At 43.4% G+C, this 19,940-nt stretch overlaps 1 protein-coding gene across 4 annotated transcripts in view; it reads right to left on the reverse strand.

The window, feature by feature from the left end:
- Positions 1 to 6,360: 6,360 nt before the first annotated feature.
- SLC4A11 (solute carrier family 4 member 11) overlaps positions 6,361 to 19,940 on the reverse strand; it is a 156,667-nt gene continuing 143,087 nt past the window's right edge. For 3 of the 4 annotated variants that reach the window (XM_073342968.1, XM_073342965.1, XM_073342964.1), the window contains exons 18-20: positions 16,005 to 16,200; positions 10,580 to 10,749; positions 6,361 to 7,783 (exon numbers count right to left, since the gene is read on the reverse strand). In XM_073342968.1, coding sequence (XP_073199069.1) covers positions 7,720 to 7,783; positions 10,580 to 10,749; positions 16,005 to 16,200 — 430 coding nt within the window. In that variant the 3' untranslated portion in view covers positions 6,361 to 7,719. The remainder of the gene's footprint in view (positions 7,784 to 10,579; positions 10,750 to 16,004; positions 16,201 to 19,940) is intronic. The other variant, XM_073342967.1, reaches the window with a different exon arrangement.

Consider the following 19,940-nt stretch of genomic DNA (forward strand, 5'->3'; position numbering starts at 1 on the left):
CTAGCAATCTCCTGGCATGTAACAGATTGAGCTCAGCCGTTTTCCTAGCATTAGCTTGTATGGAAGCAGGATACAGGATTTAAGAATCAGCTCTGAATATCTCAGGGAACAGAGAATTAAAGCTCCTCTGTTTTTATGTTCTGGGTGCTCCATGAAGCTTACCTGTATGCCATTACCCTGTATCTCCCAGAAAGCGGGGGCGGAGGGGATTTGTACTCTGTCATTTCCGTACAGGCTCTTTGCAGGTCCAACACAGGCAAAGAGACTTAGCTGCATAGTATAACCTATAGGGGTGAATACTTTAGGGAAGTAAGAATTAAAGGGCAGATTCTGCCTTACCCACATGGCAAAGTGCCAATCTCCACAGTGGAGATTGAGGAATAAGGTACTACTCCGAGTGGGTATGGGGGAGGGGAAAGGGAGAAGAAAATACAGAACACTATTTGTAACTAGAATATTCTTGAAGATCGCTCTAACCCAAGTTACTCAGTTAAACGTGTGCAATTCTGCTGACATTACACATGCTCAGTCAGCTGATGTGTAGGTAGGTACAACTCAAACCTTCCACCAACCGCCATGCTTGGCGAGTGACATGACGGGCTTGTCTGCTTGCCAGACTCTTGCATTTGGATTTCATTTCTCGCTGTTTGGGTCTCTTTGCCATCTGCCAAGTAGGGTCACAGTTGTGGAAGCGCACCTCAGCCTCAATGGTGAGTCCTGGACGCTTAAAGTTAGGCTCCTAACTCTGTGTTTAGGCATCTAACTAGAAGTGACCTGTTTTCAGAGGTTCTGAGCACCCACAAATCTCAGTGCAGTCAAGGGGAGTTGCAGGTGCTCAGCACCTCTGAAAAACTGGGTCACTTATTTAAGTGCCCAAGTATGGAGTTAAGCCCCTAACTTCTGCACTCAGGTTTGCAAGGGTGGGTTGTTGCCAACCAGAATTAGCTCCATGTCCCGAATTCAAGAAGTCTGGGGCTACAAAATATTACACACTGAAATGGATACATTGATAATTGAAAGGTGTATAGAACATTACTGCTCAGACATGTATTTCACTGAAACAGATACACCGCACGATGAAGTTAATAGTTTATACCGAGAGGGCCGTGTCACTCATTGAACATAATTAATCACGCCCTGAAAATGGATCACCTGCAAACCACGGTACTTAATAACCTACTGTACTAGCTCCTGTATGCATTGGATCAGCTACTTCCAGCAAAGCTCACAGACGTCTCATTGCCCTGCTGAACTTGGTAAACCAAGTCCGGAAACAGATAAATCGGATGTTGAACCTGATGTGCAGATTTTCTGTAGGACCCCGGTCATGTAACTAAGGTGAAGGTACTGTCAGCCAGCTCCTCTCTTTGCGTGTTGAGAACAGAGTGCCAAGGATTATTAACCTAAAAGATTTTCATTTAATCAATTTTCCTCCTGGCTGCCATCTTGCTCAATCACAAAGCAGACAGCACCATAGCAAGAAAGCAGTGCAACCATGACACAATACAGGAAGTCACTGGGCTTGGTGCATTTCAAGCTTGAAGTCAAGCAGCAGTTACATTTAGAAGTGTATACTAGGCAGGGGGATTTGGTGGCTATCAACACTTGGGCTCTCAGCTCAAGACTAAGTGAAATGAGCTTGATGATCTAGCTTGGTTCACAACAAAAAGAATCAGCATTACAAATGCCACCATAGGCATGTTGGCACAACAGGCAACCTCTGCTCATTGAGCATCCAGGCTTTGGCTCTTATAATGGAAACTGAATTCTCTCACCAGGAGAGGCAGAGACGGGGAGGGAGAGGCAATACATTCCCCAGGACATCATAAATGTTCCATCAAATACAGTTCAGAATCGTACCCAGTTTTCCATGTTCTCACACTTTTCTGTAGAAAAATTATAGATGAATTTTCTTAGCTTGAAGGGCAACCATGCTCATTTGTGAAGAAGCAACAATGCTGGAGATGCCATAAGGATTATGGACACAACACAGTGAAAGAAGAAGGTATTAGAAGATGTCAGGCATTTCTGGAACCTCTTAAAATATTCTGGCAACCTCCGATATCATCAGCTCTTGACAAAATCCTGGTTGCCAGTTCTTTGCTGTAACACAAGCCAGGCCTGTAGCCACGGGGATGGGACTGGGAGTTCAAGGCAAGTTTTCTTTAAGCAACTTGATATCAAATTGGCAATGCTATGTGCTTTTCACTTCTAACATCCACAGGCCTCCTTGGAAACACACCCAGGAAAATTAGACAATCACATCACTTCAGTATTTTTGGAAGCTCGGGAGATGAAAGAAAGGCCTGCTCTGGTCAAGAACTGCACTAGAAAGCTAAACATCTAAAGAGGTGTGACATACATCAGCACAACAATCATATAACAGAAATGATGAATGATTCATAATTGTCTGAGATGGCATGAGTTGCCATGCCTATGCCTAGAAGCTAGCTCAGAATTTGTACAGGCCAGCGAAGATTGAGTAGCCTGCTATAGTGACACATTGCCAATGTCTTTGGAATGGAGAGTAGAAGAGTAGATTTTGCCTCTGATGTATGATCCATGGAAGGAATGTGTGATGGTCAACACAAGGAGAAGAAAGAGCAACAATTTAGCAGCAGTAGCTCATGCCATGGTATGGGAAATGGACGTGGCAATTTATTAATTTAAATCATCCCTACTGCTGCCAGCTAGCTTCCAGGTATAAATGCACATTTTAAGAAGTGACCCTCTAACTGTTCTAGGTGACTCTTATCTGTATCTACTCAGACACGTGGAAAGTGAATGCTTAGCAGAAATCTGGAACATGATGGCTGTTCTTGAGGTGAGACCGGTGTATCTTCTCCCAGTGACATTTCTTTCCTCTCTCTTTGAGATGGCAAATTATATATTTGTTCCAATTAACTCTAGATCTACAATCCAATCAGCTTGAACCAAATTCCTGCTTCTCCCAAGATCATGCCGTTGAACTATGTTTTCCTGATGATGGTTTCAATGCCGTGAAATGGAAGGTGCACACCTCTCCAAAAGTTGGCTTAATTTGGTGGTTCAGTTGCAGATGTGTGTTTTAGAAGCTGGGTGCAACAAGCAGATGTTTTTTGTGTGGACCTAATGTGAGATGCAGTGAAGTCAAGGGGAGCAGCACTGGGCTTGTAATGGTCATATTTCAGCATCTTAGTGTATAGTATTTGTTTTTATATTGTATCCCTAATTCATGGGCACTTCATCAGTGACGTGTGTTTCTCACAGTACAGTTAACTGATTTTACCTTGAGATGTTTCACCAAGTAGCATGTTTGGCCAGAAAGTAGTTTTAAGTTTTCTATGTCACTACCCTGACAGTGACCTGGTGGTATGTAACCAGCTAGCTTTTAACATCCAATAAGGCTTTCAAACTTCGCTACTGCTTGGTGGAGATTTGTGTGTGTTAGTTTCTGAGCACATTGTACCCTGTTCAGCAGCCCGTACAGCACCAGTGTTCTTTAATACACACAACAATCCTCAACATATCCATTTCAATGCGTAACGTATCAACAGCATTTAATCAGCTTTAAAAAGAACTTTCAGACCAGCAGACCTATTTATCAATTAAGATTACATCTCTACCTGATCAGGATGACTTCTAGCTATACCATTAAGTGCCTACAAGCTACAGCCTTTAAAAAAAGTGTATTATATTTCCCAGTACCCTCATAATTTTGGCAGATGTTGGCAACTAATTTAGGTTACAGAAATCCAGTCATTTCACAAGCATTTACTGCCTTCTGACTCCAGCAGAATACAGCATAAGGCCCTCTTAATTAACAGCAATCATCATCTTTTCAGATCCAGTTCTTTGGCAATATTTATACATAACATTGTGCATATCTATCTAAAGAGCTTATAATAAAAGATAACTTTTGGTTATTACATTCTAATGGTCTTAACCTTCACACAGGTATTAAAGTGCAGAAATAGTTCTGTTTATCAAACTCTCTTTTCTTAGTTAGCCTACTTCCTGGAAATGCCTGCTTATGTCAGTAAAAAGAGAAGCAAAAGAACTTTCATTTGTAACAGGAAGGGAAAGGTACTTGTATGAAAATCCTGACCTTTTTTGGTCTGAAATAGGATCATCATTACCAGTATCTTGTGAGCCTTATGTAATACAAGAGACATTCCGACATAGTCCAGCTTTTCATCTGATACCCACAGATTAGAATGTAGGCCCAGATCCTCAGCTAGCAAAAATAGGAACAGTGCTATTGACCGTTGATGATTTACATCAGTTGATTCCCTGGCCCACGATTTATATAGTGAAAACCCTGAGGGGGGGGGGGGATCTAACAGTCATGTTTATGCTAAAAAGAAAATACACGTGAGACTGAAATTACATCACAAACTGTTCCAAAACAACAACTTAACATAAAAGTAGTTAGGGGGCTTATTTTAGCTGTGAGGGTTAAATTACCTCCAATCATGTAACAACTTGTAACAACTTCTATATTTTACATTGCTTAACTCAGCAACATTTGTCACTGCATCTGGATTGCTAATTTCAGAGAGACAGAGAAAAGTAAAGGGCTTTTTTGGTTCTTTCAAGATGAAACTGAGAAAGAGCTCATTTAAAATATTTTACTCCTGCAAGGGCTTTTGTTAAGTGCAACATACATAGTCTGTCAATGCAAAAATGACAGGTTGTGGTATCTCATGTCAGTTTACAAGGCGAACAATGAACCCTATGGTAGCTGTCCTATTGCACATAGTTTTTTAGGGTTTTCTTTTCTGTTTAGCTCTACAGTATTTTAATGCAGTTTGCAGGTATGCTTCTAGGCTTTTCTGTAACTAGATTTTTTTTATATAGGTGTACAGAGAAATCCACCTCCTGTGCAGAGGGTCAACTCAAGACCCACGGACCACTTGCTTTCCATGAGACTGCACAGAGATGAATTTCACCTATTCACTCGAAACAGCTGCTTTGCACACAGCATTCACGCCCCTCTCCCAGCCAGGGGGAGTCCATCCTGTGCTTTAAACCCTCTCTTGCACAGCGTCTGATTTTTCACCGCGTGAGGTCTGCTGCTAGGAGCCCAAACACCGGGAGCCCAGGCACCAGTGACAGAACACAGCCCACGTGTCGTCAGAACGCCCACGCTTTCAACACACCAAAGTATTTAAGGACACCCAGCCTTCTTTTCAGGGGGTCTCATTTCGATGCGTTTCACACTGGGCAGGAGGGACTTTGTTTAAAAAGGGTCAGATGATTGTCTTATTGCAGTTCGTATCTGAGCACGGCTATCAGTACTGTTCTCTTTTTGAGTCACCTCGCCTTTTTTGTGTGGACTGGCCCAGACAACACAGTCTTGTTTGCTGAACATTCACCTCATCTTTAGGGACTTTAATTTGAAACCTCTGCAGTGACTCTAATAAGATCTGATTCCAGGATTAAGAATATTAGTCAATGTGCATAATTTAGTTGCCTTTAATTCTTATCTTCTTGTTCTTGATCATGCAAATAGCGTCAGACCTGTTTGTTAGTTAGCCATGTTTGTTACTACGGCGATGTCTTTTTGGCATGTTAAGACATTCCTAGTGAAAACAAATTAATGGCAATGCCCACGTTTCATTTATTAAGAGGGCCAAATTTAGGTCATGCCCTTTACAGCGCATCTGCAGGAGTTGAGTAGAACATAAGGTTACATTTTCAAGGTAATACAATGCTGCTTAGATGGCTAATGAAGTAGAGAATCTATTTCCCTGCAATTACTGTGCTAAATGTTTATCCCCGACAGTAACAAATACACCCTTAGGAACAACCTGGTGCTCCTTCACTGGATTGTCAATGAGAAACTTCAAAGAGAAACTGAACACTCTGCTCTCAGTAGTTTCCTTCCAAGCTGTAGGCAATTGCATGATGATGGAATCCCTTTGGGGGTTATTAAAGGTAAACTAATTATTGAATGAGTTATTGAGTTTGGGTTTATAAGCTTGGTTTTAGCATATGAGCTTTCTTCCCCAGTTCCTCTCATTAGTGATGGAGAGATGTGTTTTACACTTCGTAAAGAAAGCCAAATCGCCAATGTATTCTCTCCGATAAATCTCACCACCAATTATTGTGCAAACAATTTGCTTGAAACAACACACTTTTCTGCACTAATCTACTGTCTGTTTGCATTTATTGTAATGTGATCCTAATTTTTGCTTTTTAAAATCTATCTTCATTGCTCCACTTTCTTTTCTTGTAAAGTTTGCCCCTAGCTGCACTACAGATCAACGCGGAATTCGCTAAAGGATAGCTTGTTTCACAGTACTTCAAGTATAGAAAAACTGACCACAATACCAGCTAAATTAAATAAACCAAAAGATAAAATAGATAGCAGGAGAGTCAGAATTCATACAGAAATATAATGTAATATCTGGGGGTGGGGGAAAACGGGAGGTAGCTACAAAACTGAAACAGTGAAGTGACAAACAGAAATATTGATTAGGAAACAACCAACGTTCACTACCTACTGTACATTAAAATTAAATGGAAAATTCGCATGTCGGAACGCATTCAGACAGGGTGATGCAGGTCACAAAAGCCAAAGGACTAGAGGAAAATGAAGGAATGTTTGAACTTAGCTGTATGTTTAAAAATAATAATCAGTAATTGGGTTAATGCAGTTTGACACGCAATGGCTTTGAATAAGAAAAAAGAAGCACTGAAGCAAAGAACAAATGTATGTCAACACAGTACAGGTAACACTGATTGCACAAGAACACTTTCAATATCTTGAAAGAATATGCCTATATATCCAATATATGTATAATATATATGCAAAATATATACACAAATCTAAATTATGTATGTATATATGTACACATAGGCAGTTCTGTACATATGTATATGCAAACATTAATGCACATGACTGATTTTTGCCACATTTCAGCATCCAGGTGAATTTGGGCACAACCAAGAAGCTTGCTGCTGTACAGACCTACAATTCTATATTTGATTACTGAGAAGTAACAGTGTAAAATAGCTTCAACTAATTCCCAAGCAGCTTAGACCCAGCTGTAATTACATCAGCATCACGAAGTGAATCCAACCTCTAAACATTTCTGGTACATATGAAGAAATTAAACAACACACAATCTACAGCTTTAGAAGAATCAGCACAACCATATTCTTTTGCTTCCCAGCCCATCCACTAATCAATAACTTGACGAGATCACTACACGTCTCCCCTGACATAGGGCTATCCTTTTGGAAGATGAACTGGAGATATAGGTAATTGCATTAAAGCTCCAAATTATTCCGTAATTCTGTAAAGCAAGGGTTGATTACTGTCCTTACATATCAATAGTGTTCTGGGAAAAGGGACACAGTGTATAAAAAAGGGATCCCCCTTAAAAAAGGGCATGTGAGGGAACCCTAGCACAGTACAATCCAACAAGAGAAACACATTGATCTGTGGGATTTCAAGTTTTAGGATGTAGAAGGTAACATTTCCATAAAGCCGGCTTGCCTCAAAACTCAGAAGATGACTGCCCTCTCAGTCAAAGACTGTTTTGATCTGAAACTTGAATGGCCTATTGGTCTTCAACCATGTATCTCCAAGTGCCAGACTAGAGCAGAAAGAAAGTCCTGGAGGTTCTAAACAAAAGAGAACTTCAGATAAATAATTCTACATCTCAGCAAGGCTGCCATTTCCTTTTGATTTGAAAAGCGGTTCGCTGTTCTGAGAGCAGAGATTCATTTTTAGTGCTCCGCGTCCATAGCATCTAGGTATTTTGCTTCAATGATCCTAGGAAGCAGGTTATACCTACGAGTGAACAACAGAGATAATTAGATACAGGCTACTGCTGCAATAAGGGTTATGTTCATCCTTTTCCAGGCTCTTCGGAGCTGGGCATGTCTGGGGCAATTCATACAACTTGCTGATTTACATCAGGTTTGTCAAGCTGGAGTGAAAACACAGCCATGTTTGCTCACATCGCTGGAATCTCTGAAACAGCTGTTATTCAAAAATCACAAAGCAGGACCCAAAACATTATGAGACTGGCTTAAAAGAGGATGACATTTTAAAGAAAAGAATACATTTGGGTTCCTTTTACTCTTAAAAGGACCCAAATAAACAAAAGTAAGCTAAGATTCTCAGACTCTCAATGCCTCCAAGAGCTGGGGCTTTAAGAAAACACACCAAATATTGCTTGTGACAGCTAGCACCACTGCTTTTACATTCACTTGTCTTTTGCTACTGCCCACTCCACTGCGTTCAACATGTCTTGTCCCTAAGGTGTCTTTGGGGGAGGGTTTGCCTTATTTCAGGTTACAACCAGGACCCCATTCTGCTGGGCACGGTACAGATTGGGGCCTCTGGAATCTACTTAATAATGATATTTCCTTTGAGTGAAACAAACACTAAGTGGCACCGCAGTCAACATTAAAAAGCTTTCTCCTTCATCTATGCTACTGGACATTTGTAGATTAATCCTCTGCTTCCTTAACAGCACAGGAAGTTACTTTTCAGCTATTTAAATAATAAAGACAACAATTTAATAAGCCTGGTTTAGATTTAGAGCTCCTCAATAGGTAGCCAGGAAAGGAGGAAATTTCAAATCTCACTAACTGCAGTGCAATGCCCTAAACTCCTCAAATTGATCGGACATGAGATAAACACTGAAAAATGAAAACATCCTGGAAAACACAAACTGTGTTTGATCTAAATTCAATTCACGTTGTGAAACACAAATGATTGTGCGAAGAAGAAAAGGGATACTTAAAATACTCTCCTACCCATGGGGATTACAGTGCCAGAGAAGTCATGTTTAGTCAGCAGCATCCATGCTTCCCCAAAGCTCTGACCCCTGCTGAGAATTGTGAGAGCTTTAGGAGAGATCACATTTTCTCTGAATGGTATATTCCATTACAGCCAGGGTAGAGTCTCCCAAAATAATTACTCCTATGACAACCAGTTCTTGTTTCTCTGCCCTCTTCTCCCCACTAGAGTCCAGGGAGCCAGACACCCCCACCCCTTCTCCCCAGAGCCCAACTGTGCAGCCCCCCCGAGCCAAGGGATCCAGAGGGAGATACAGCCTGATGCTGGGTCCCAGGCTTGCACAGTTTCCTGCGCACCACCGTCTCCTTCCCTCAGGGCATGCTGGGAACTGCAGCTGCCAGAAACCCTCTAGCTCAGTGGTTCCCAAACGCTTCTTGCCAAGGTGGAGTCATTATAGTGACGGAAGAGCACTCCTCCATCGGCAGCTGCAGTGATGTAGCGCTGTAGCGTAGATTTGCCCTTAGATTTCTCTGTGATCCTGTGCCATGTTCTGCACTGGCTTGAGTGGTCACACAAGGAAATTAACACTGCACGCAGAATTTCCTTGCCCACACAGAAATGGGCTGCAGTGCTGCTAGCTACCACTAGGGACCACTGGATTCAGCAGAGCCCAGCTTGCCCACACAAGATACTGATGGGGGAGGGAGAGGGAGCTAGAGCAGTGGTTCCCAAACTTGTGCAGGGAAAGCCCCTGGCGGGCCGGGCTGGTTTGTTTACCTGCCGCGTCCACAGGTTCGGCCGATCGCGGCTCCCAGTAGCCGCGGTTCACTGCTCCAGGCCAATGGAGGCTGTGGGAAGTGGTGCGGGCTGAGGGATGTACTGGCCGCTGCTTCCAGCGGCTCCCTCTCCCTCCCCCACTGCAGCCCTCCCCCACTCCTCTCCCTCTCCCTCCCCCACTGCAGCCCATTTCTGTGTGGGCAAGGAAATTCTGCGTGCAGTGTTAATTTCCTTGTGTGACCACTCAAGCCAGTGCAGAACATGGCACAGGATCACAGAGAAATCTAAGGGCAAATCTACGCTACAGCGCTACATCACTGCAGCTGCCGATGGAGGAGTGCTCTCCCGTCACTATAATGACTCCACCTTGGCAAGAAGCGTAAGCTATGTTGGCAGAAGAGTGTCTACCGCTGACATAGACTCATAGATATTAAGGTCAGAAGGGATCATTATGATCATTTAGTCTGACCTCCTGCACAACGCAGGCCACAGAATCTCACCCACCCACTCCTGCGAAAACCTCTCACTTATGTCTGAGCTACTGAAGTCCTCAAATCATGGTTTAAAGACTTCAAGCAGCACAGAATCCTCCAGCAAGTGACCCGTGCCCCATGCTACAGAGGAAGGCGAAAAACCTCCAGGGCCTCTTCCAATCTGCCCTGGAGGAAAATTCCTTCCCAATCCCAAATATGGCAATCAGCTAAACCCTGAGCATATGGGCAAGATTCACAAGCCAGATACGACAGAAAATTTTTTCCTGGGTAACTCAGATCCCACCCCATCTAACATCCCATCACAGGCCATTGGGCTTATTTACCATGAATATTTAAAGATCAATTAATTGCCAAAATCATGTTATCCCATCATACCATCTCCTGGTGTGGACAGCGCGAAACTTGTATAGCTCAGGGGGTGGAAGGCTTTTTCACATCCCTGAGCAATGTAATTTAGATCAACTTCAGTGGTAGCGTACACCTGCCTTAAGTAGTATGTAGTTGCCTAGTCAGAAGCCAAACAGCTTGGCCACTCAGGGAGGTGTCTTTAATACAGAGACCGACTTACCTGATCGGGATCATTCCTATCATAATGAGAGGAAAAATCATCTTCATGTACGGTAACGGTGACATCCCAAACCCACAGAGGATGAGGAGCTGAAGAACCTGTAAGCCTGTGAAATAGTGGATCTTCCTCTGAGGGACCCTGCGAATGTAATGCGTTGGAGGGTAAGCCGTCTGTGAAAGAGAAAAGAGGTATACGTCAGACAGCAATAGACAAATCAGTCCAGGTGGGAATAAAGTATAAGAAGTGTGCCCATTAAAGAAATTATTTTTGGGAAACCATCAACACACAGCTGTAAGCATTCATTTCACACATCAGGTCAACGGGTAGATATCAGAAATACACAAATGGCACTGCAGATGTTGAAGGACTTTCTAAGCTGAGTACTGGCCTGTTCCTTAAGCCAAAAGGGCTGAACTAAGGATTTCAAGGGTTAAAGCTAATACCTCCGGCTGTGGTACTGGCAACAGAACACAGAGAATGACTGGGCAATAAAAAATGGGGGAAACCAGAGATAGACTTGCCTGGAGGAACATCTGGAGCACAAGAAATACTGATATAAATGCCATAATTATATTCCCCCGTGGATGATTAGCAGCACTGTGTAGCAACATGTAAAATATCCGGAGGCGAGGGAGAGTGTGTGCATCACGTGGTGATGCCGTGTTAGGCAGATCTGTTTGTGTGCTGCTCCCCTTTCAGGTTGTTTTTTATGTTTTAACAGGCTCTTTACCATTTGAGAACTTTCCATCTTCTCTTTAGGGGGCAGACTTCAACCCAATCTGAGATAGAGCAACTGTGGCGTTCAGCTGGGAGAGGCTAGAAGAGACCCCACACAAGCAGAATGCAATGTAGTGTGAGTAGGAGTGACTAGCCGCTGATGCTGATATTGACAAATGGATCTAGGATCGCAGCATGAGTTATGCAGGTTTCCTAACCTAGGCACAGCAGTCTAATCTGTACTAAAACAGATATTTATTATTTGTACTATCAAAGCACCTAAGAGCCCCCGTCATGGGCCAGGACCCCACAGTGCTAACTGCTCTACAAACGCAAAATAAAAAGACCGTCCCTGTCCCAAACAGCTTACAACCTAAGTATAAGACAAAAGAGAACAAATAGAATCATAGAATATCAGGGTTGGAAGGGACCTCAGGAGGTCATCTAGTCCAACCCCCTGCTCAAAGCAGGACCAATCACCAACTAAATCATCCCAGCCAGGGCTTTGTGAAGCCTGACCTTAAAAACCACAAAGGAAGGAGATTCTACCACCTCCTTAGGTAACCCATCCAGTGCTACACCACGCTCCTAGTGAAATAGAGTACTCTGCATACAATATCCATATCCATTCCTTATTTACCAATGAATATATTCAGTCAATGGAATCTACAGTACCTGTGATATCCTAGGTAGGAGTGGGTTTCAATAGAGGCCAAATAAAATTAGGAGTCTATTTTTCCATTAGGACCAAATCCTGGGCTCAACTGAAATCAATGGGAGTGTTGCCAGTGAAAAAAAACGGTTACTACTCTTCCGTAACTGTTGTCCAGTGCAGCCTGCAGCAAAGTTCTTGCTACAGATTTCCCCTTATTAACTAATGAGGAGAATTCCTGCCTAGAATCCTCTGGCAGCATGTCTCTAAACTTTAACATGCAGTCCCAAACTTTAAAATCATAGAGACTAACCAATTTATTTGAGCATGAGCTTTCGTGAGCTACAGCTCACTTCATCGGATGCATCCGATGAAGTGAGCTGTAGCTCACGAAAGCTTATGCTCAAATAAATTGGTTAGTCTCTAAGGTGCCACAAGTACTCCTTTTCTTTTTGCAAAGACAGACTAACACGGCTGTTACTCTGAAACCTTTAAAATCATAATGTCCCAAAAGAGCTCGTTAGTTGGCAATCCCATCTTGTAGCCCCCAGTAGAATAAACTTTTCTACCAAATAAATCTAGATTTTTTTGCATCCTTTGATTTGGGGAATGATGCCTGTTGGCTCTGCCATTCCTGTTCACTGGCCACTGACACCACCAGAGATCCCAGTAGGGATGAAAGTATAGATAATTCAAATCCCTGGGAGGGGACATAATACTTTCTGAGGTGGGAGAAATGTAGTAAAGGGTTGGCCACAGAGACTTAAGGGGGTCTATAATTACCTTATTAATACCTAAGGCCACTTGTGGAGGCCCTGTGGTGGCCAAAATATCAACAAGGAAGAGGAAGGACTCCTTAGCCACCTCCATCTGAATTTCCAAGCTTGAGGTCACCCTCTTCAATAGCTCCTGGTGAGCCATATAGTAACTGGGGGAGAGAGTGAGATGCCCCCTGAGGAGACTGCGTTACCGGGAGAGGAGACTGTAGAGGCCAGCACAGGCTGAGGATGCTCCTCCTCCACAAGTTGTCCAGCACTGTCCTCCTGGAGTAACTCTTGCTGCTCATCACCAGGCCCAGTACCGGGCTCAGGAACAGGTGACACCTGGTGAGTAGATTTCCTGTGTCTCTTCAAGGACACAGAGCACGAACGCTTTGTGTATGACCTAGAAACCGGGGGAATCCCCTTAGGTTCCAAAAAAGCCACTGAATGGGTGGTGGGCCCCAAGCCCACACGCGCAGTCCTACTCCCACTGGATGATCCCTAGCAGGGTAGTAGTGCCTTGGTGGATATTGGCAAGAGCAGCTCTGAGGCTGGGAAGCACAGGTGCCAATTTCCGATTCAGAGGAGGACGAGTCTCCCCCTGCTGGCCAAGGAGAGGCTGCTCCTGACGGTGCTGAAGACGGGTGGCGAGTCAGAGAAGAGCACTGCAGAGCCAACACTGCAGGCTTCCCCTTCGATGATACCATCCGGCACGATGTCTGACGCAACGGCGTTTGTGGTGGTACTGGACGCCGCGCTGACGATACTGGTGTCGAGCGGTACCAACTGCGTGGTCTCCTGCACTGCCGGGGAAACGGATACCAACAGGGTCAGCAGACCTCTCGCTGCCACAGACGCCTCCAGCATTGTCAGTTCAGAGATGGTCTTGGAATGATGCGGTTCCGCAGACATAGAAGGCGCGCCGTCAGGCCCTGAACTAGATGGTACCTCTCTCAGCGCCAGAGTCAACGGTGCTCGTTTGTGTGGCATCAGAGGAGTGCTTGGGTTTCAGTGCACTCTATGCTTATCCCAAGCCTAGAGGATTTTGGTGCCAGTAACCTTCCTTTCTTGATGATCTGCTGAGAGGTTTTATGCCGCTTTTTGGGCATGGGGGAGAGTGAGCAGTGCTGGGTCTCGAGCAACATAGAAGACTCCTAACCAATGATGAAGCAGTCACTGCTGAGTCCAAACAGCTGGGCTCTGCCAGAGGTCTCCCGGCACGCGCAAAACCTTTAGCCTGGTTTCTCTGTCTTCCCTTGTCCTAGGCTTAAAGTCTTTGGAGATTTGGCAACATCCTCAAATATGAGCTTTCCCTAAACAATTCAAGCAACTTGAGTGTGGGTTGCTCAGGTACATCGGCCTAATGCAGGAAATGCATAGTCTGAAGGCTGGTGACTGAGGCACCCTTTGGTACCAAGAAATGGAAACCCCAAACTGGGAACGGAAAAAGAAACTAATCCTATCTACGCTATGAACTAAGTACCGATCAATTAGAAAACTATTTACAATAAGTTTATAATGAGCACACAGAGCACTTGCTAAGGCAAGCCAAGAACTTCCAATGATCATCCTGGGCAGTAAGAAAGTTCTGAGGGGTTTCTTGGACCGCTGGGCACAGTGGCGCGTGGCAGCGGAGAGCGTTTGAGCTACCCTGTGGGTACCGCTGAAGCAAAAATTTTCGACAACTGTGAGCTGGGCACATGCTCACCAAGAGTGGAAAGTGCATGTACAGTCTCTTGAAGGACAACCATAATTTGGCCCTTATTACAATATCATAATGTATAAGGTGGAGATTCACATCATTAGTTGTTACTGTCTAACCTAGTGACTGGCTTTGCTTCTGTCCTGTGAACACGAGCAGAAGAACTTATTGTAAAATGGAATTTCTGCTCCACTTTGAAATTTGTTTCCATCCTGTATCAGAAAACCAAAATTTCCTGCCTAACAAAAATTCCAAAAAATTTCTGTTCAGGACCATCAAAATGTTTTCCCATAAGGTAAAAATGTTTAATCACAACTTCATCAGTTTGATTAATTTGGTGTCAATGTTTAGATTATATTAAAATATATAACATATATAAATGTAATATAATATTAAAATAATTTAGCCAGAATAAAATATTCAAGTGTCAATATTGTTAACATGCAATGAGAAAATTGAAATGAATCATTTCCACATTTTCCTGATGAAAATTTGGTCAAAATCAACACGCCCCAGAGAACTGATGCAAATTCGGCAAAACTGCATTTTCCAATGGAAACCTATTCTACAGAAAAATTTTCAGTGGATTGTAATCAGTAGCTCTGGAATGACAGTATACCTTGGAAGTCAACTGCTTATCAGCTGTGAAATGTAATTGGTTTCTAAATATACTCCATTAGCAGGTGAACTGAAAAGCATTTTCACATGCCATGACCTGAGATAAGGGTTCTGTTTCTCTCTTGCAATAACTGATAACTTCACTGAACACGGCAGGGATATCTTCTGTAGCTGGACAATGTAATTCTGAACTCAGGACATGGTGAGTAAGTGAAGGAGTAACTAATTTTTCACCTGCTAGCTTTAAACTGCACTTGTTTATTTTAGACTTGCACAAACTGAACATTTCTATTCACGATTTGAGATTTTAAACCTTTGTTGTATAAAAAGAAAAATGTTTCACTATGCCATTAGCATCACTCACTTCTCAAATTCATTGTCATTATGCACCTGGTATGTTATGGGATTTATACAGCATGCAGATATTATCCCTGTATGTAAACACTGTGGCCGGCTTTTAAAATATATAAAACATGCCATCCCCATCATTGTGAGAAGGGTGAGAGTTCAAGGTTCAAAGAGCTTATGCCTTGTTTGCCACCCTGCAAGGAAATAAAAACCACACGACAAATATCAAATGGGAACATAAAATGAGGGTGTGATTGCAAAGGCAGGCAATAAAAGCTCCTTAGTGTATCAAGCAAAGGAGAGGAACATAAGGTTTTTGAAGCACCCTTCCTGTCAGGGTTAATGGCGAGACTGTTGGGAATCCTGCGGTGGCCTATTGCCCTTGTAATTATTATGGTGGCTGCACGCACAAGACAGCTTATATAGGGCACGTGGGGGTGCGTGGAGGATGGCTTGGGGAAGGGGGAGGCTAAAACACACATAATCATGGACTGTTTAATGGCAATGTTTTGAAGCTGTAGTAATCAACTCATTATATGAATTTCCTCAGGAAACAGAGTGTAGGGCGCTATTTCTTGTTCCATATCCTGTGCAGCAAATTTCCAGTTCCAGGACGACTCTCTATACCTGCTCTTTCAGCAAGAGGGCCACCCTCTCGAAGAGTTGATTCCCATCAATGGAGGTCAGGGCGATGTACAGGAAGAGGCCATAGAGGACTGGCTTTGGGATCCACTGCAGTGGGAATGGCAGGAGCAAGAGCGAGAGACCCACCAAGAAGTTGGCCACCAGTGTAGTCAGTCGTGTCTCCTTCACGCTCACTATCCTATAGATGGGAAAATACACACAGTGACATGGAAGCAAAGACTGAGAAGGACAATGATGGGTCAACACCCATGCTTACCACTGGGGCTCACTCACACTGGGAGCCTGTTATGGGACGTGTCATTCCAAAACAACAATCATCAAGTATCTCCAGCCAAACGCTAATATTTCAGAAGACAAACCCTCTTGGACTCAGCCCAGGCATTTAGCCCACCACTCAAATAGAGCAGCTGGATAAGTGCCAGGGCCAAGTTTGGTGATTTAATTTTTTGTCTCTACTCTTGTTCTCTCCCAAGCTCTGTGGATCCTATCTGAGCTTAAACTAAATTAATTTAGTTATCTGCAGTTTGCTAAACAGAATTACTTTAAAACATGCTTGAGCCCCCTTTCTGCACATTAAGCATTCCAGAACTACCTGATTTCAGACTGCACCAATGTGTGCATGCATGTTATATTATACATATACATACTCTTCTCCCCCCCCCCACGAAAAGGAAGTCAGAAAGCTGCTTCTGTGGAATCTAACTTGTGATCCACTTGAAAACACATTCTCCTGACTAAGTCGTCAGCATTTTTGATAAACACAAAAATCCCCTTGTTTATACACCAGGGAAAATGTTCAGAGAATTATGTAGGGAATTAAGAACTTAATCCTGTGGTGGAGTATGGGAGTTACTCTGCAAATTTCCCATTAACCATGCTAAAAACATAATTACTTAATGCAAATTTCCAGAATTTGACAGATTTTAGACTGACAGACCTGTCACTGGAAAAATATTGACAGGAAGTGAGAAAGGACAAAGTAACTTTAAAACACACTGGACAACACACAGTCTAGAAACATTCCCGAATGGGAAACAGAGTGCCCCATGCAGTAAGCTGAAAAATAAGACAAGAAAAAAGGACATTGCTACCCTAAATGTGAGCAATCTCTGCCATTGTCCCACATGCCTACCAAAAACTGCGAAAAGGGGAAACTCCTCTCCCAGGATTATCAAAAAAATGGATAGTTTACTTGTAATTTTGTTTCCTTATAAGGAAATCTAACCGCCAATCCAGAGGTTAACTGCTGGTGCAGGCCTGCCTATATCAGCACAGAGACAACTGGACTGAAGATTGTTTCGGTGCCTTTGAGTGTGGGAACTCACACCTAGTGGTAAATGGCCACGCCTCGTGGTTAAGCGGAGGGAGGGGAATCCAGGTACTCCCACTCCACCAAGTTCCAAACAAGGGGCTCACTTGGGTAGTGTACGAAAAGCGTCAGATACCCTCCCCATGGTCTCTTCCAACAACTCTGTCCCTCCCCTGGATGCGTTGTGGCTTGCTTGTGGTTATCCCTTCTCATCTGCTCTATGGGCATCTGCAGGCTAAGTAGTCCTGGCTTTTTCCAGATGCCCTTCTCCTGGGGACACCCTCCTTTGTTGCAATGAGCGCAGCTCCTGTCTTTCTGCCTGCCGCCCACTTGTGCTGAAGTGACTACTCCCTTTCAAACTCCTCCTCTAGCTAAAGCATGCCCAGCAGGCCTGCCAGGGTGGGGCTTCCTGGGCCCAGCATCTTTTCTGTGCACCCCTCTCAACACTGTAGGGTTTATCCACCCCATTACTGCCATCCTGTGGTGACATTATCTACAAGGATGTAGAACCTTGTACACTCCAGATGAACTGCAACCAAGCTTCCGGTAACAAGGCATTTTAAAGTCACAGGAATGGAGATCCAATTGAACACATTTTTCTGTTTTATACACACACATTCCTGGGGCTTTGCAATTCCTTCTGGCCTATTGGAGACTTCCTGCCTTGTGGGGTGGATCCTTTCCAAACTGAATTCTTGTAAAAAAAATTATATATTATGGAAACACTCCCTTACTGTAGGACAGACTGAATTTCAATTTCAAACCTCCTATTTTATATAATAAATGCAACATTTAAGGTTGTGGTGAGATCCAGACTTAAACTCCCAAAAGTGAAGGCTTTTCAGGTAATGTGACCTTCCATACCAATAAATATAAGGGAAAAAGGATGGAAAATATTATACTTGGATAACATGGCAGAATTAAGATAGATCAGTTATAAGATTTAAAGAATAAAGGCCATCTGTTAAAAGGGGGGAATGCAAAGTCTTTTGACGGCCATGTTTAAGGATCAAGCCTAAAGATGACAGAAGGGTCATTAAAAGGAATTACCCTCAATCTCCCAACTGCATTTGCACAGCAGAAATTGGAATCTGCTACCACTGGTCAAGATTCTCCTGCAAAACCTAGAACCACTGGCCAGATCCTTGTGCAAAAATCCAGATTCTTAAGGGAGAAGTTCTTCCCATTTTGCCATTTACAGACTATTACCCCAAATTCTGTAAGGACCTTTGGAAGAACTGGGATGGCCAGCAGTCACTGAGGTGGATGGAATTCATTCCCAACTGGTCTGCATCCAGGCCTGGCTTATTGTGGAACAAAGATCCTTGAGATGATGGACCCAGGCAAGTTGGAAGCATAATTGATTCTTTGACAGCTAGAATTAGATGGTTTGTGTCCCAGCATCACTGTGACCATTCAGGAGCTTCTAGGACCAGTAACGTTCTATTCTAGCCTCTCAGATGACCCTCTGTTAATAGTGAAACACGACAGATGGAATACAGTAGTTAATTTGGCCTGTCCAGGAAAATAGTGAACATGCCTATTAAAAGTGCCCCAGGCTCTCTTCAGCAGACAGTATACAGTGGGAATTTGTTTGATGTAAACAGGTCAATTACTGGGCAATCTCATGGTTCACAAATTTATCTGAATATTTGTTATTTTGAGCATTCACAAGGCGTACTAAGTGCCTCATAAACCATGTAAAAGAGAGCTTGCAACCTGATCTGGACATGACCGAGCCAGAGGGCATTCCAATGGAGACCAGGTCAGAGAGGGAGGTAGGGCCTATATGAATTAGAAAAGCGAGGATAAGAGGTTTAAACTTTATGTGCAGAACTGGATTAGATGATTATTTTCAGAGCCAAGAGATATAATTCTACCCAAAGCAACTTGAAAGTCTAGCAGGGTAAATATAGGCTCCTGGTCCCCTCTCCTGATGCTTTAGGAACAACAGCATTGATGGGTTTGCTGGCGATATTAATGCTGTTAGGTACATGGGAAATGGTCTCGATGTGAGACATACTGTGAATTTGCTTCCAGCTCGAGGACACTATTTATAGGCAGTGCTCATAGCACTGCTTATAGCAAAGTTTACCTGAACACTTGTCAGTTGCTTGCAACCTTGCCAAATTTCACACATTTGGGCTGACATTCCCCACCCCGGGTGTCTTGCCTCAAGTTGAATTATTCTGAAAAGTTTCTGCAAGAAAGGTTCAGCTGTTTCCAAGAACAAGATTAGGGAAAAATATGTTGTACCCATGTTAAAAAAAAATCCTTACAAACTATTTGGCTGAGAAGCTTTAGCACTTCCATGCTTTGCAGCAAGGGCTTGAAATCTAGCTAGGCAATGGGGAGGAGGGGGGGGGGGGGGGCAAGAGGGAATGTGCCCATTGCTGGGAAAATCTAACCAAATTTGTCCGTTATATAAAAAGCTCTTCAAAATCAGCTCACACAGGCTCTGCAGAGACTTTTTAGAGTCTGGCAGCTAAGACTATGGCCCTAGAAGGCTTGTCATCAGCTGAGGAAATACAGGGAAATGGGGGAGACTCCAGAATATAATCCTAGCGCGTCTTCAAAGAATCTTTAAACCAACGCTGGATCACTGGGCT

The sequence above is a fragment of the Lepidochelys kempii genome, chromosome 4 (assembly GCF_965140265.1).
Source record: "Lepidochelys kempii isolate rLepKem1 chromosome 4, rLepKem1.hap2, whole genome shotgun sequence".
Taxonomy (NCBI): Eukaryota; Metazoa; Chordata; order Testudines; family Cheloniidae; genus Lepidochelys; species Lepidochelys kempii.